This window comes from Octopus sinensis, linkage group LG28 (genome assembly GCF_006345805.1).
Source record: "Octopus sinensis linkage group LG28, ASM634580v1, whole genome shotgun sequence".
NCBI lineage: Eukaryota > Metazoa > Mollusca > Cephalopoda > Octopoda > Octopodidae > Octopus > Octopus sinensis.
This window is the reverse complement of record NC_043024.1, coordinates 2122577-2140322: the sequence shown is the minus strand read 5'-3', so window position 1 is coordinate 2140322 and position 17746 is coordinate 2122577. Positions and strand designations below refer to the sequence as shown.

Below are 17746 nucleotides of genomic sequence, written 5' to 3'. Positions count from 1 at the left end.
TAAATCTTTTTCTCAAAGTTACCACTTGAGTAAACACAAACGTATTCATACGGGAGAGAAACCATATCATTGTGATATCTGTGGTAAATCATTCCCTGGAAATAGTGAGCTAACCACTCACAAACGTATTCATACAGGAGAGAAACCATATCATTGTGATACCTGTGGAGAATCATTCTCTCAAAATAACCACTTAACTACTCATAAATACATTCACACAGGAGAGAAACCTTATCACTGTGATATCTGTGGTAAATCATTCTCTCATAATCAGTACTTAACTAAACACAAACGTATTCATACAGGAGAGAAACCATATCATTGTGATATCTGTGGTAAATCATTCTCTCATAATCAGTACTTAACTAAACACAAATACATTCATACAGGAGAGAAACCTTATCATTGTGATATCTGTGGAGAATCATTCTCTCAAAATCAAAACTTAACTAAACACAAATACATTCACACAGGAGAGAAACCTTATCATTGTGATATCTGTGGTAAATCTTTCTCTCAGAATCACCACTTAACTAAACACAAATACATTCACACAGGAGAGAAACCTTATCAGTGTGATATCTGTGGTAAATCATTCTCTGAGAATCAAAACCTAACTAAACACAAATACATTCACACAGGAGAGAAAACATAGTGTGATATCTGTGGAGAATCATTCTCTCAGAATCAAAACCTCACTACTCACAAATACATTCGCACAGGAGAGAAACCTTATCACTGCTATATCTGTGGTAAATCATTCTCTCAGAATTTTGTGTTGACTACACACATGCGTATTCATACGGGAGAGAAACCATATCACTGATATTTGTGGTAAATCATTCTCACAAAATCAACATTTAACTAAACACAAACCCTTCCATACTAGAGAGGAACTATACTACTGTGATATCTGTGGAAAGTCATTCGCTGGTGACTTAAATCCTCATAAACACATTCAGAGTAAAGAGAAGCCGTATCACTGTGATATCTGTGGTAAATCATTCTCTTTAAATCATCACTTAGCTAAACACAAACGTATTCATACAGGAGGGAGGCGATATCACTGCGATATCTGTGGAAAGTCTTTTTCACAGAGCGATGTCTTAATCAAACACAAACGTGTTCACACAGGAGAGAAGCCATCATCATCATCATTGTTCGACCGTGGTCGAGACAATGGAATTTACTATGTTACGCCAGACTTCACGGTCCATCATAGCATTACGGAGGTCCTGTTGCTGGATGCCTGTATCCCTGGAGATTACACTTGGGTAGGAGAGTGTGCGCCCTCTGGTATTGCGAGTAGATGGCTTCCAGAGGAGAAGAGTAGAAATTACCTCGCTTTTAGCTCTACAACAATTTCCAGCAAACTGGACTCTCCTACCTTTCACAAGAGATGACACAGGTGGTAATTTCCCATATATTTGCATTTTGGTGTGTGATATCTGTGTTAAATCCTTCTCTCAGAACCATACATTAATTTCTCACAAACACATTCACACAGGAGAGAAGCCTTATCACTGTGATGTATGTGAAAAGTCTTTCTCTCAAAAAGGTAACTTAACTACTCACAAACATATCCACGCAGAAAAGAAACCATAACACTGTGATAATTCTATTACTCTCTCTCTCTCTCTTTTACTTGTTTCAGTCATTTGACTGCGGCCATGCTGGAGCACCACCTTTAGTCGAGCAAATCGACCCCAGGACTTATTCTTTGTAAGCCCGGTACTTATTCTATCGGTCTCTTTTGCCGAAACGCTAAGTGACGGAGACATAAACACACCGGCATCGGTTGTCAAGCAATGCTAGGGGGACAAACACAGACACACAAACACATACATACATATATACGACGAGCTTCGTTCAGTTTCCGTCTACCAAATCCACTCACAAGGCTTTGGACGGAAACTGAAAGAAGCCCGTCGTATATATGTATATATATATATATATGCGTGTGTGTGTTTGTGTGTCTGTGTTTGTCCCCCTAGCATTACTTGACAACCGATGCTGTTGTGTTTATGTCCCCGTCACTTGGCGGTTCGGCAAAAAGTGACCGATAGACTAAGTACTGGGCTTCCAAACAATAAGTCCCGGGGTCGATTTGCTCGACTAAAGGCGGTGCTCCAGCATGGCCACAGTCAAATGACTGAAACAAGTAAAACAGTAAAGAGTATATATAAATATATACTCACACACACAACAGTCTTTCATGCAGTTTCCATCCATCAAATCCACTCACAAGGCTTTGGTCAACCTAGGGCTATAGAAGATCTTTGCCCAGATTGCTGCTCTGTGGGATTGAACTGCAAACCTCTTGGTTGCAAAGCGTGCTTCGTAATGGCACAGCCCTGCCTTCACCTATGTTGTTTTGGAACAATGAAATGAAGTCAGGTGAGGCAGAACCAACATCCACAGTCTATCATGGAATGCAAAGAGGTGGTGATTACAATTTCTGCTTGAACAGTATCAGCATAAATTGCTATAAGAGTAGAGAAGATACAATAGAGAGAGAGGCAACTACAGAGACATTGAAAGCTACTGAAAGAATTATATCACAACTGATAAGGAACAGTTCGCCAACATGAGTAGCAGTTATATATATATATGGGTGTACCTCCTCTGATATTCATATTTAATTTAGTTTGTACTTCATAATCTCTGGAGAAGCCTTGGGATATTTTTGTAAGTGTCTCATTTATAACCACATATTAACCTATGACACATAGCTGATATGAGCATAATGAGGCACCCATATCTGCATGGCTGAAACAGCTGTAAGATGTAATTTATATTTGTATTTATTTATATTCACTTATACATACTGTACTTATTGTATCATATTACTCATTGATGTGCATTGTTTTGTTCTATATTATTATGTTTGGCCTTAATGTTCATATGTAGTGGTTTAATAAATTATGTGATTGGGAATTATCTGGTAGTTTATCATTGATTAAGATGTGTTTCTCCATTTTCTTATTTTGTGTATATACATATATATATATATATATACTCTTTACTCTTTTACTTGTTTCAGTCATTTGACTGTGGCCATGCTGGAGCATCATCATCGTTTAACGTCTGCTTTCCATGCTAGCATGGGTTGGACGGTTCGACCGGCATCTGGTAAGCCATGGTGGCTGCACCAGGCTCCAGTCTGATCTGGCAGTGTTTCTACAGCTTGATGCCCTTCCTAACGCCAACCACTCCATGAGTGTAGTGGGCGTTTTTTACTTGCCACCGGCACGGGGGCTAGAGCAGGCTGGCAAATGGCCACGATCGGTTGGTGCTTTTACGTGTCACCGACACGGACGCCAGTCAGGCGATGCTAGTAACTGCGACGCTAGAATGGTGCTTTTTATGTGCCACCGGCACAGGGGCCAGGGAGGGCTGCCAAACGGCCACGATCAGTTGGTGCTTTTACGTGCCACTGGCACGGGTGTCTTAACTACAATTTCCGGAGAAAAAAAAAGGCAAGGAATTGGATGAATGCTTAATAGTATATTTATTGATCCTTTCGTAAAGAAAAAAGTATCTGTCTGTGAGCAACAGGAAAACTTCCATATAATGCCTGGCAGAGGATGAAAATGAATTAGGAAGGCTGAGGAGTAAAGGCTGGAAGTTCTTGTTTGTTGAAGATGAGAAATGGTAAGTTGATTGACAACAAGAATAATAATATAAAGCAATTTTTTTATTCTCAGACAGAAAAGGTAAACGTAATTACATAAGTAATTCACATTAAAATCCAAATAAAAAAAAAATAGATAAAAATCTTGGTTGTTTTGATTTCAGTATTTTATGGTCAATCATCTGACAATAAGAGTCTGTAGAATGTATTCTCCTTATGACCACGACCTTTGGCATCAGGCCATGCAAGTGACCACGACCTTTGGCATTATGCTGTGTTTGAGAAGACCCATCAAGCCAAGCGAAATTGTAGTTGTGGCAGATACTAGTGTCACACAACTGGCACCTGTGCCAGTGCACATAAAAGCGCCCATTATACTCTCAGAGTGTTTGGTGTTAGGAAGAGCATCCAGCCATAGAAACCATGCCAAACTAGACTAGAGTCTGGTACAGCTTGCCAGCCCTGGTCAAACCGTCCAACCCATGCCAGCATGGACAACAGACATTAAATGATGAGGATGATGATTGTGAAAAACAGAATAATGGATAACAATCCTTGTTGAAACAGTATACAGTCACCAGAAGTCCATCTTTTTTGGAAAATGTGCAGCACCGTGGGCAAGTGTCTTCCATCATAGTCTGGGCTAACCAATATTGTGTGAGTGAATTTGGTTGACAGAAACTGTATGGAAGCCATCATGCATATGTGTGCTTGTTTGCCTATTGTTTGATAAACTGTGTTGGTTTGTTTAAGCACCTGTAACCTAGCAGTTTAACAAAAGAGACCAATAAAGAAATATTATTGGATTTCCATCTTCGCATTGGTTAGACTTTTGACAGGGGCTGGCAAGGCTGGAGAGCTGCACCAGACTCCAGTCAGCTATTCTAGCAGGGTTTCTACAGCTGGATGCTCTTCCTGATGCCAACCACTCTACCGAGTGCACTGGGTGTCTTTTACGTGCAATGAAATCGTTTTGTTGGAGTAAACCCTTTAACCCTTTAGCATTCAGATTATTCTGTCAAATATAATATTTATTCATCATATTGTTTTAAGCGAATCATGTCATTATTTCGTAGCTTTAAGATTTTGATGATGTTATCACCTGTTTTTAGATTGACATTATAGGCTGATGTGAGATACCAAATGTGGGCAGTTTTAACAGAAAACAGGTAGATTATTTGGGTCGGATATGGCTGGTTTAAACACTAAAGGGTTAAGGCGGTGCTCCAGTATGACCGCAATTCAATGATCGAATCAAGTAAGAACATAAAAGATATTGCACTGTTAAGGCTTCTCTCCATATGGATGTGTTTGTGAGTCGTTAAGTTATGATTCTGAGAGAATGATTTACCACAGGTATCACAGTGATAGGGCTTCTCACCTGTATGAATACGCTTGTGAGTGTTTAAGTTATTTATTTGAAAGAAAGATTTACCACAGGTGTCACAGTGATACGGCTTATCTCCTGTATGAATACGCTTGTGAGTAGGTAAGTTATTTATTTGAGAGAACGATTTGCCACAGGTATCAAATGATATGACTTATCTCCTGTGTGAGTAGGTTTATGCTTGGTCAAATGGTGATTTTGCGAGAATGATTTACCACAGATATCACAGTGATATGGTTTCTCTCCTGTATGGATACGTTTGTGTTTAATTAAACCATCGTTTTGAGTGAAGAATTTGCCGCAGATATGGAGTGGTTGGCGTTATGAAGGGCATCCAGCTGTAGAAACACTGCCAGATCGGACTGGGCCTGGTGCAGCATTCTGGCTTCCCAGACCCCAGTTGAACCGTCCAACCCATGCTAGCATGGAAAGCGGAGCTAAATGATCATGATGAGGATGATGATATAGCCCAGGCGTGAACAAATAAATTATTTGTTCACATCTGTGCTACAAAAGGTGTTTGTATATTTTTGGGGGTCATAATCATTCATAACAGTCTGTAATTCCTGATGAGGAATTTCATTGAAGAGTTTTTCATCTCTGTCTTTGGAATGTTCCTCGTGCCATTCAGTGACAACTTTAGCTGTGTGAATTGGTGCATTATCATCATGAAAGCTTGTGTTTCCCTCCAGAAGCAGATCCACAACCATAGGATGAATTTGATCAGATAAAATGCTTAAATAGTCTTGACTATTTATTCTGCCATGAAGGGAAACCATTGGGCTGGCAGATATCCAAGATATAGCTCCCCAGATCATTACAGATCCTCCTCCATGTTTAACAGTTGGAAGAAGGCAGTCTGGGTCAAATGCTTCTTTTGGCTCTCTTCACACGTATACTCGGCCGGTGGTCGGAAATAACATAATGGATGACTCGTCCTAGAAAATAACATTCTTCCACTGCTCTAGGGATCATTTCTGTAGGTTTTTACTGCACTCTAAACGCTTTGCAACGTTTGTTTTTGAAAGTAGTGGTTTTCTGATTGCAGCCCTCCCTTGAAATCTGGCTTTGTGCAGCTCCCAGCAAAAAGTTTTTGTGGAAACTGGGTTCTTGAGGCGGTCGTCAAGCCCTGCAGTAATTTTGGGGGCTGTACTTTTGTGATCCTTTCTAACAATTTGCTGAATTAATTAATTGTCATTTAAACCCGAAGCTATGTAAAAATATTCAAGACTTTTGTTGAAAGAAGAGTTACTTCCCCTCGTCCATTAACCGTTCAGTCTTGCAAATTCCGTTTATTTCCTGCTATAGTTTCATACAAATCTTTATTCCTTGATCAATTCCACTTTATAACTGATAATTATTAGGAGACTTGAATTAGATACGAATGATTTCATATCTAATTTCATATCTAACGCACAACTCAGAAAAAAGGAAGGACTAAAAAAAATTACTTGAACAAAGTTATATAATTTCTTTCACTGTTTCGTTTTCCTTTTCACTGCCCATTCCAGTTTTTTTTCTTTCACAAATTTTGCTATTAACCATTTCTTAATATCCTCACCATTTCCATCTATACCTATACAGACATTTTCATACATCGTGGATCCCCGTCGTTCGCCGATGAGGATTCAGGTGTAAGACCAACTGAATCCCCTGCTCCGGAATTCCCGTGAGTCGCCGAGGATTCCGCTGGAATCATACAAGAACCTCTGCGACCCGAAGCTGACCTCTTTGGAATTCCTGGGTTCAGCACTTTCCCCTCTGTCCGATTTCATTCAGGTCAACTGGACACTGCAGAAAGTGTTATTTGCCCAAAGTGTCTCGCAGTAGGACGGAACGAGGGACCTCGTGGTTGTTAAGGAATCTTCTTGACCATTCGGCCGTACTCTGCCTACACACACACACACACACACACGAAGCACCTGCTGAAGATGACGTGCAACTTCCAAAGAAAGTTTTAACACTGGAAAACTTCAAGGTGCGTACGTCAAAGTTTATTTCTATAGCATATCTGTGCCTATCTATCTATCCATCCATCCATCCGTTTATCCATCTATTTGTCTGTCTATTTATCTATATATGTCTACCTATCTATCTCTATTTATCTATCTATCTCTGTCTGTCTATCTATCGGTACTACTTGAGAAGAGTGAATCCGGTGCGCGCACTCGCGTACTCGTGCATCCGCGCTAGCTAGTCATGACTAGTCGATCCTTACTATGTGTTTTTGTGTGTTATTTACTTAGTTTTAAAATTATTTACTTTGTATTTTTGTGTTTTATTTAGTGGTTAGGGCAGCGGACTCGCGGTCATAGGATCGCGGTTTCGATTCCCAGACCGGGCGGTGTGAGTGTTTATTGAGCGAAATCACCTAAAAGCTCCACGAGGCTCCAGCAGGGGATGGTGGTGATCCCTGCTGTACTCTTTCACCACAACTTTCTCTCACTCTTACTTCCTGTTTCTGTTGTACCTGTATTTCAAAGGGCCGGCCTTGTCACACTCTGTGTCACGCTGAATATCCCCGAGAACTACGTTAAGGGTACACGTGTCTGCGGAGTGCTCAGCCACTTACACGTTAATTTCACGAGCAGGCTGTTCCGTTGATTCGGATCAACCGGAACCTTCATCGTCGTAACCGACGGAGTGCTTCCACTATCTGTTTGAAAAGGAAGTTGTTCCGCTTGAACGCACACAGAAACCTTCCAGTCTGGCCTTAGATGATACAAAGAAGTAAAGACAACCCTTACTGCTATAAACATGGCCACCACCACCAACATTCATGTTGGAAGCTTTAAAGCTGAAGAAAAGAATCGTCCTTTTCGAGGGAAGAACTGCTTCTATCTATCTATCTATCTGTCTGTCTGTCTGTCTGTCTATCTATTTGTGTCTATCTATCTATCTATCTATCTATCTATCTATATATCTATCTATCTATCTATCTTATCTGTCTGTCTATTTATCTATCTGCCTACCTACCGACCTATTTATCTACCTGTTTATCTAGCTATCTCTCTTTACTCTTTTACTTGTTTCAGTCATGTGACTGTGGCCATGCTGGAGCACCGCCTTTAGTCGATCAAATCGACCCCAGGACTTATTCTTTAAAATTCGTATACTGGTAGAATGTATTTATAAAACATCTTTTTCTCTTGGTTTTCTTGAGAAAATTCTGTAGCTTGTAAGCTATTTGTTGTTTAATTTCTTGCATTTCGGCAATTTCAACCAATCAATGACGTCTATTGAGGTGATAACAATATCTGCCGTAGTTTATCAACAGCAATAATTGTAGCTTACAAACTACAGAATTTTCTAAAGAAAGCCAAGAGAAAAAGATGTTTTATGTAACAAATTCTACCATTACACGATGTTTAAAAGTGTTTAGTTACCTAGAAATTATGTTAAAAACTGCTGTTCAAACCGAAAAGATAGGAGGGAACAGACAAGGACAGACAAAGGGATTAAGTTGATTACATCGACCCCAGTGCGTAACTGGTACTTAAGTTTAAAAGTGTTTAGTTACAAAGAAATTATTTTAAAAATCTGCCAGTCAAAACGAAAAGATCCAGGGAATCGAACTCACTAACTCGCGATTGATAGCCCGATGCGCTAACCACCGAGCCATGCGCCTTCCGCTTAGACAGTAACCATGGTGATAGTCAACAACAATATTACGTTCCCCCTTCCTTCTTAGTTTCGCTTTTGTGTCGGCAGCACTCTTTGTGGTTTCATATATTAAAGAGTCTAAGTCACATGACGCACCTTACTTCCGGCTTGTCACGTTTCCTCAATTCTTTGGAGACGAAATCGAAAGTAAATAAATATTTATTTATTTATTAAGCATCAGGGGTAAGTTATTATATATATATGTATATATATTGGAGAGGAATACGATCTGATTGAAGACGTTGTATAGCAAATACTGCGATTTATAGAAATGCCGTAGTTTGTTGTGTATTGATGTAGGCTGGGCAGGAATGGAGTGGCGGTAAATCGGAATAGCGGATAACGTTATCAGCCGGTTATTGTTATCGAAATTAATTTGTTCAGACTTTATATTTGTTTAACGTCATCTGTTAGGTGTTGGCCAATGCTGTACGGAAATGATCACAATAAGCGGCTTCCACTATATGTATGATTCTTGTGAAATACCTTTGTAATCGTCAACTTTTGTGTGTGTGTATGTGCATATATATATATATATATAGACGTTTTTACTTAGTATTTTTATGGTGGGGGGGGACATATATATATTCATTTTTTGTATATGCGTGTGTATGTATGCGTATATAAATATGTGCGGGTATGTACATATATGGGCGTGTGTGTGTGTATGAGTGCATAGGGGCATGTCCGTATATGAACGTGGTTTTTATGCTTTGTATACTTCCTTATGTTTTTTTTCTGTTACCTTTAACCATGGTTTTTCTTGTGTTTGTGCGTATATAGACGTATGTATGAACTTTTACGGTACGCATGTGTGTGTGTGTATGAGGTTGTATATATTATGCGTATATATTTGGCGAAAAATGCGAGTGAAGATGTGTATGTTTCCATAGTGACGTATAAGTACGCACGTGGGTTTTCGCTCGCAGAATTATAATACAGTAATTTCCCTTTATATTACGGTATTTTTTCATAGCGTTTTTTCAGATGGCCAGATAACCGAAGAGATGGTGTTGTGGATTTCCACTTCGGCATCTGAAACTCAGAGTTTTATCTTGACTATTGAGTAAATGTAACATATTATTTTATAGATAAAAATTTCCTCTATTTACATAATATTGAGGTCTCTTTCTTTCTTTCTTTTGTTATCTTACCGTTTTACTAATATATATATATATATATATATATATATATATATATATGTATGTATGTAGGTCCCGGGTTGAGTTGGGGTTAACCACAGTAAATAAGGTACTCAATACATAGCAGAGTAAAGTAATTTATTTTATAGAAGGAGCTTCTACAGGACTAGAACTGTTTCATCTAAATGAAACAGTTCTAGTACTGTTGAAGCTCCTTCTATAAAGTAAAATAAAATATATATATATATATATATAAAGGTGGCGAGCTGGCAGCAACATTAGCACGACGGGCAAAATTCATGTGTCTTTACGTTATGAGTTCAAATTCCACTGAGGTCGACTTTGCCTTTCATCTTTCAGGGTCGATAAATTAAGTACCAGTTATGCACTGAGTTCGATGTAATTGACTTAATCCCTATGTCTGTCCTTGTTTGTCCCCTCTTTGTATATCCCCTTGTGGGCAATAAATATATATATATATATATATCATCATCAACCGTTTCAAAGTAAACATTAGTCCTTGCTCTTTTTAACACAATAACTTCTGGTATTTCATATACAGCACATGTAAGTGGAGGCGCAATGGCCCAGTGGTTAGGGCAGCGGACTCGCGGGTTCGATTCCCAGACCAGGCGTTGTGTGTGTTTATTGAGCGGAAAAACCTAAAGCTCCATGATGCTCCAGCAGAGGGTGGTGGTGACCCCTGTTGTACTGTTTCGCCCCAACTTTCTCTCTCTCTTTCTTCCTGTTTCTTGTCCCCCGACTTCCTACGCAACCACCGAGCCTGGATGCGCATTCATCCATCCGTCGATGCTCTCGGTGTCGAGGGGGGGGCTGACCTGCTTTCTCTTCTTCGGGTCTTACGAATAGCAAAGGACCACGTTTCTGACTTCTTCCCTCTTGCGAGCTCTGGGACGAAGACCGCTTCGCTCAACAAACAAACAGCAGATGTAAATCGTAAATTCTTTGTTGGTTCAAAACTTTTTGGGAATTTTTAGAAAACTCTTGCAAATCTGTAATTCATAGGATTGTGCAAAAACCAAAACAAAATTTTTTAAATTGCTGTGTGATTTAAGAGCTATTTAGCTATTATTTTTAGCACATCCCACGACTACGTTATAATCTCCTTGTTTGTTTGTCAGACTGACGTGTTAACGTTTATTTGGCCAGCTAAAGGTTTATATCTCCAGTTTATCAGTATAAAAACGTAATAAAATTTTCATTATTTAATCTTTACTTTTCAAGTATATTCTATATCTCATATTATTTCTTTTTTATTTCAGAGTATCAGAGAGGATATTTAGCATAAATGAAGATTTTACATCGAACACATCATGAATATATATGATATATTCTTTAAGATGAAACTAAGATGCTACACACAAGAAATATTACCCTGTTTATATAAATCGATTATAGAATTGTAAAAGATTTTCTTTGGGTGTGTGATTATTAGCAGCATTTCTGTACTTTACTGCCTGGAATGGGTGCAAGAAAACCAATCCTGTATTCTAATTAAACCTGGATTGCAAAGGAATTGGCAGCCCCCTCAGATATTGACAATGATTACAGTTGATGGAAATATATATTTCTTTATTGCCCACTGATTTGAACTCAGAACAAAAAGACAGACGAAATACGTATTTCTATTTCTTTACTACCCACAAGGGACTAAACATAGAGGGGACAAATATGGACAGACAAAGGGATTAAGTCGATTATATCTACCCCAGTGTGAAACTGGTACTTTATTTATTGACCCCGAGAGGATGAAAAGCAAAGTCGACCTCGGTGGAATTTGAAGACAGACGAAATACCGCTAAGCATTTAAAGCAACAGAAATAACTGGGGAATAGAATATAAAAAAAAAGAAAAACATTTGGACTTTGTGGTGAGAGGAGAAAAATAATGGAAATTGAATTACGTGATAATGAGGTTAATTGTTATACACAGTCGTTAAGGATTGATTTTACTGAAGACGAAACAGAAGAAGAAGAGAAAACATCATTTCACTGTGATGTCTGCAACAAGTCCTTCTTTCTCAAAGATGAACAGACGATTCACAAATGTTTCCATGCAGGAGAGGATCTCTATCGCTGTGACATCTGTGGTAAATCATTCTCTGAAAAGGTTCGTTTGACCAAACATAAACACATTCACGCAGGTGTCGAGCCGTATCGCTGTAATACCTGTGGTAAATCATTCTCTCAGAATCATAGCTTAGCTATTCACAAATGCATCCACATTGTGGTTAAGTCACATCATTGCGATATCTGTGGCAAATCATTCTCTGGAAATAGTGACCTAACCACTCACAAACGTATTCATAAAGGAGAGAAACAATATCAGTGTGATATCTGTGGTAAATCATTCTCTAAAAGTAGTCAGTTAATTCAACACAAACGTATTCATACAGGAGAGAAACCATATCATTGTGAAATCTGTGGTAAATCATTCTCTCATAATCACCACTTAACTACTCACAAATACATTCACACAGGAGAGAAACCATATCAGTGTGATATCTGTGGTAAATCATTCTCTCGAAATCACCACTTAACTACTCACAAATACATTCACACAGGAGAGAAACCATATCAGTGTGATATCTGTGGTAAATCATTCTCTCATAATCACCACTTAACTACTCACAAATACATTCACACAGGAGAGAAACCTTATCAGTGTGATATCTGTGGTAAATCATTCTCTCAGAATCACCACTTAACTACTCACAAATACATACACACAGGAGAGAAACCATATCATTGTGATATCTGTGGAGAATCATTCTCTCATAATCAGCACTTAACTACTCACAAATACATTCACACAGGAGAGAAACCTTATCAGTGTGATATCTGTGGAGAATCATTCTCTCATAATCAGCACTTAACTACTCACAAATACATTCACACAGGAGAGAAACCTTATCAGTGTGATATCTGTGGTAAATCATTCTCTCAGAATCACCACTTAACTACTCACAAACGTATTCATACAGGAGAGAAACCATTTCAGTGTGATATCTGTGGTAAATCATTCTCTAAAGGTTGTCAGTTAATTAAACACAAACGTATTCATACAGGAGAGAAACCATATCATTGTGATATCTGTGGTAAATATTTCTCTCAGATACACCACTTAACTACTCACAAATACATTCACACAGGAGAGAAACCTTATCACTGTGATATCTGTGGAGAATCATTCTCTCATAATCAAAACCTAGCTAAACACAAATACATTCACACAGGAGAGAAACCCTATCACTGTGATATCTGTGGTAAATCATTCTCTCAGAGTCAAAACCTAGCTAAACACAAATACATTCACACAGGAGAGAAACCCTATCACTGTGATATCTGTGGTAAATCATTCTCTCAGAATCACAACTTAACTACTCACAAATACATTCACACAGGAGAGAAACCATATCAGTGTCATATCTGTGGTAAATCATTCTCTAGAAATGGTGACCTAACCACTCACAAACGTATTCATACAGGAGAGAAACCATATCATTGTGATATCTGTGGTAAATCATTCTCTCAGATACACCACTTAACTACTCACAAATACATTCATACAGGAGAGAAACCTTATCAGTGTGATATCTGCGGTAAATCATTCTCTCAGAATCAAAACCTAACTAAACACAAATACATTCATACAGGTGAGAAACCCTATCCCTGTAATATTTGCGGTAAATCTTTTTCTCAAAGTTACCACTTGAGTAAACACAAACGTATTCATACGGGAGAGAAGCCATACGTGTGTGATATCTGTGGTAAATCCTTCTCTCAGAAACATACCTTAATTTCTCACAAACACATTCACACAGGAGAGAAGCCTTATCACTGTGATGTATGTGAAAAATCTTTCTCTCAAAAAGGTAACTTAACTGCTCACAAACATATCCACGCAGGAAAGAAACCATAACACTGTGATAATTCTATTACTCTCTCTCTCTCTCTCTCTTTTACTTGTTTCAGTCATTTGAGTGCGGCCATGCTGGAGCACCGCCTTTAGTTGAGCAAATCGACCCCAGGACTTGTTCTTTGTAAGCCCAGTACTTATTCTATCAGTCTCTTTTGCTGAACCACTAAGTAACGGGGACGTAACACACCAGCATCGATTGACAAGCAATGCTAGGGGGACAAACACAAACACACAAACACATGCACATATATACATATATATGTATACATATATACGACAGGCTTCGTTCAGTTTCCGTTTACCAAATCCACTCAGAAGGCTTTGGCCGGCCCGGGGCTATAGCAGAAGACACTTGCCCAAGATGCCACGCAGTGTGACTGAACCCGGAACCATGTGGTTGGTAAGCAAGCTACTTACCACACAGCCACTCCTGCACCTCTATTAAATCATTCTCTCGAATAAATAGCTTAACTTGATGGAAGTGCTTCTTGCAATTGAGTTGTGGTAAATTATTCTCTTACACAGTTTTATTACATGCCAGTATATTTATTATTTTTATTTATTTATGCGCCCTTTACAAACCTAGCCAGGCTCATGGGCCCGGTTTCTGTGGGATATGTGTTACACCACCAGCTGGACAGGACGCCAGTCCATCGCAGCATTACTCAAGAAGCAGGCAGAAAGAGTACAGCAGAGATCATCACCACCCCCTGCCGGAGCCTCGTGGAGCTTTAGGTGTTTTCGCTCAATAAACACACACAACGCCCGGTCTGAGAATCGAAACCGCATTAAATAAATGTTAGATTAGTGAGTTATAGTAAAAATAGTATCATATGAATGAGAGAACAACGTGATCACATTTATAACTTTGTTAAAGAAATTGATTGAACTGATATAGATAAATTACAAAATAATTAAATCGATACATTATAAAATAATTATAGTGAGAAATATCACTCACTATCTACCATTTATTTACCAACTAGCATTAAAGACCCGTCGTTGCCGGGTCATAGTGCTAGTGCATGTATATATGTGTACATATTACATGTACATCTATCTATATACATCTACACATAAGTGTAGCGGTTCGGCAAAGGAGACCGATAGAATAAGTACTGGGCTTACAAAGAATAAGTTCCGGGGTCGATTTGCTCGACTAAAGGTGGTGCTCCAGCATGGCCGCAGTCAAATGACTGAAAGAAGTAAAAGAGAAAAAAGAGTACATGAAATGCAAAATACAAAGTTATATCTTGATATCGCTAGTGATAACAATACTCAAAATATATAACAGACTGGAATTGTTAGCTCTTCTTTTTTCTCTACGTTGTATACTTTATAGACAAAAGTCTTGTCTTTAATTTAATTTTGTATTATCCATCTGGACTATTCCATTTCTGCACGCTAATTATATTTTTAATTTATTCCCATTCATGTGAAACCACTTATTCAAGTTCAAATCACTGATGCTATTTTATACCAATTGCTATTTTTACTTTTGTATGTTACGATTATATTATACTTTAGTTTGATTTTAATTATTACTTACTACATATAATTGAATTGTTATTATTATTTTTATTGTTAAAATGAAAGCATCTGACATAAAAGAGAGAAATATTTTTGTTTCACTTTTAACATGTAATACTGAAATAGCGGAGAAAATATGATATTGCTATGGGCTCGCTCTAGGCAAGAAGTTGAACATTTTTTTTTTGCCCATGAAACTACATGGACCCTAAGTAAGGCATGTGTAAAATTTGAATGAAATTGGTTCTGTAGTTCTCAAGTTTTCGGAAAACACACAGACAGTCAGACACGCATTCTCAGTTTTATATATATAAAGATTATTAACCTTATACAACCTGTTACCCACTGGCCAAGATTTATACCAATTTTAGTAATGAAAAAAAGTTTTAGTCTGTTGAGATGTTTTGGAAGAATAACATGTGATAACCTAACGATATGTCTTTTTCATTCCTCTGATGAGATTTTGCCCAATTAAATGTTTTAATTATTGGAATTTCTTTTGAGCACAATCGAAACAGCTGTGAGTGTACATGTTGAATTTTTGCAGTGAATAAACTATATTAATGCTACTTTTCTGTTTCCTGGATTTTAATTTGTATATATATCATCATCATGATCATTGTTTAACGTCCGTTTTCCGTGCTAGCACGGGCTGGACGGCTCGACCAGGGTCTGGGAAGCAAGGAGGCTGCACCAGGCCCAGTCTGATCTGGCAGTGTTTCTACAGCTGGATGCCCTTCCTAACGCCAACCACTCCGCAAGTGTAGTGGGTGTTGTTTACATGCCACCAGCACAGGTGCAAGGGGAATCTGGCAGCGGCCACGATCGGTAATATATATATATATGCATCATCATCGTTTAACGTCCGCTTTCCATGCTAGCACGGGTTGGACGGTTAAACTGGGGTCTGGCAAGCCCGAAGGCTGCACCAGGCCAGTCAGATCTGGCAGTGTTTCTACAGCTGGATGCCCTTCCTAACGCCAACCACTCCGAGAGTGTAGTGGGTGATTTTATGTGCCACCGACACAGGTGCCAGACGGCCACGCTCGGATGGTGTTTTTTATGTGCCACCGACACAGGTGCCAGACGAGGCTGGCAGACGGCCACGCTCGGATGGTGTTTTCGGTCTTTTCTTATGTGCCACCGAAACAGGTGCCAGACGAGGCTGGCGAACGGCTACGATCGGATGGTGTTTGTTACGTGCCCACAGTACGGAGCCCAGTCGATGCGGTACTGGCTACGGTCCCGTTCGGATGGTTTTCTTATGCGCCACCGGCACTGGTACCACGAGGATACAAATTCCATTGATGTTCATCTATTTTGATTTGATTCGATTTGACTTTCACTTGCCTCAACAGGTCTTCACAAGTATCACAAGCAGGAAGGTATGCACAGGTGGACTGACTACGTTCCCAGGGAGGGGCCATGGGTTATGGCTTCACTAGTCTTGCCGGGTCTTCTCACGCACAGCATACTTCCATAGGTCTCGGTCTCTAGTCATTTCCATGGTGAGACCTAACGTTCGAAGGTCGTGCTTCCCCACCTCGTCCCAGGTTTTCCTGGGTCTACCTCTTCCACGGGTTCCATAGTTAATCCAAACAAGAAAGCACAAAAATAACACGACAACACGAGGACGTGGAACAAATATAGTATTATTGGACGCTCAGGAAAGAAGGAAGGTTTAACGTTTCGAGCAGAGCTCTTCGTCGGAAACATAGAAGGAACGATCTGCTGTATATGAAATACCAGAAATTATTGTGTTAAAAAGAGCAAGGACTAATGTTTACTTTGAAACGGTTGATGAATGTTCCTCGTGCCATTCAGTGACAACTTTAGCTGTGTGAATTGGTGCGTTATCATCCTGAAAGCTTGCGTTTCTCTCCAGAAACAGTTCCCCTACCATAGGATGAATTTGATCAGATGAAATGCTTAAATAGTCTTGAATATTAATTCTGCCATGAAGGGAAACCATTGGGCTGGCAGATATCCAAGATATAGCTCCCCAGATCATTACAGATCCTCCTCCATGTTTAACAGTTGGAAGAAGGCAGTCTTGGTCAAATGCTTCTTTTGGCTCTCTTCACACGTATACTCGGCCGGTGGTCGGAAATAAGGTAAAGGATGACTCGTCCTAGAAAATAACATTCTTCCACTGCTCTAGGGATCATTTCTGTAGGTTTTTACTCCACTCTAAACGCTTTGCAACGTTTGTTTTTGAAAGTAGTGGTTTTCTGATTGCAGCCCTCCCTTCAAATCTGGCTTTGTGCAGATCCCAGCGAAAAGTTTTTGTGGAAACTGGGTTCTTGAGGCGGTCATTAAGCCCTGCAGTAATTTTGGGGGCTGTACTTTTGTGATCCTTTCTAACAATTTGTTGAATTAATTAATTGTCATTTAAACCCGAAGCTAAATAAAAATATTCAAGACTTTTGTTGAAAGAAGAGTTACTTC

At 39.1% G+C, this 17746-nt stretch overlaps 2 protein-coding genes across 2 annotated transcripts in view; both read left to right on the top strand.

Moving 5' to 3' along the window:
* LOC115225551 (zinc finger protein 271-like) overlaps nucleotides 1-17746 on the top strand; it is a 34325-nt gene that overhangs the window by 13022 nt on the left and 3557 nt on the right. The gene's annotated exons all lie outside the window — the stretch shown is intronic.
* LOC115225875 (zinc finger protein OZF-like) lies at nucleotides 11663-13904 on the top strand. Its single transcript, XM_029796867.2, has 2 exons — nucleotides 11663-12820; nucleotides 13157-13904. Exons 1-2 carry the CDS (start codon nucleotides 11735-11737, stop codon nucleotides 13766-13768), a joined length of 1698 nt encoding a protein of 565 aa, XP_029652727.1. The 5' UTR covers nucleotides 11663-11734; the 3' UTR covers nucleotides 13769-13904.

What these genes read in the sequence shown, in the direction of transcription:
- LOC115225875 (XM_029796867.2), top strand. Translation starts at nt 11,735, where the DNA reads ATGGAAATTGAATTACGTGATAATGAGGTTAATTGTTATACACAGTCG. An exon ending in ACTTAACTACTCACAAACGT is followed by an intron (nt 12,821 to 13,156) that starts ATTCATACAGGA and finishes AAACACAAATAC; the next exon opens with ATTCACACAGGAGAGAAACC.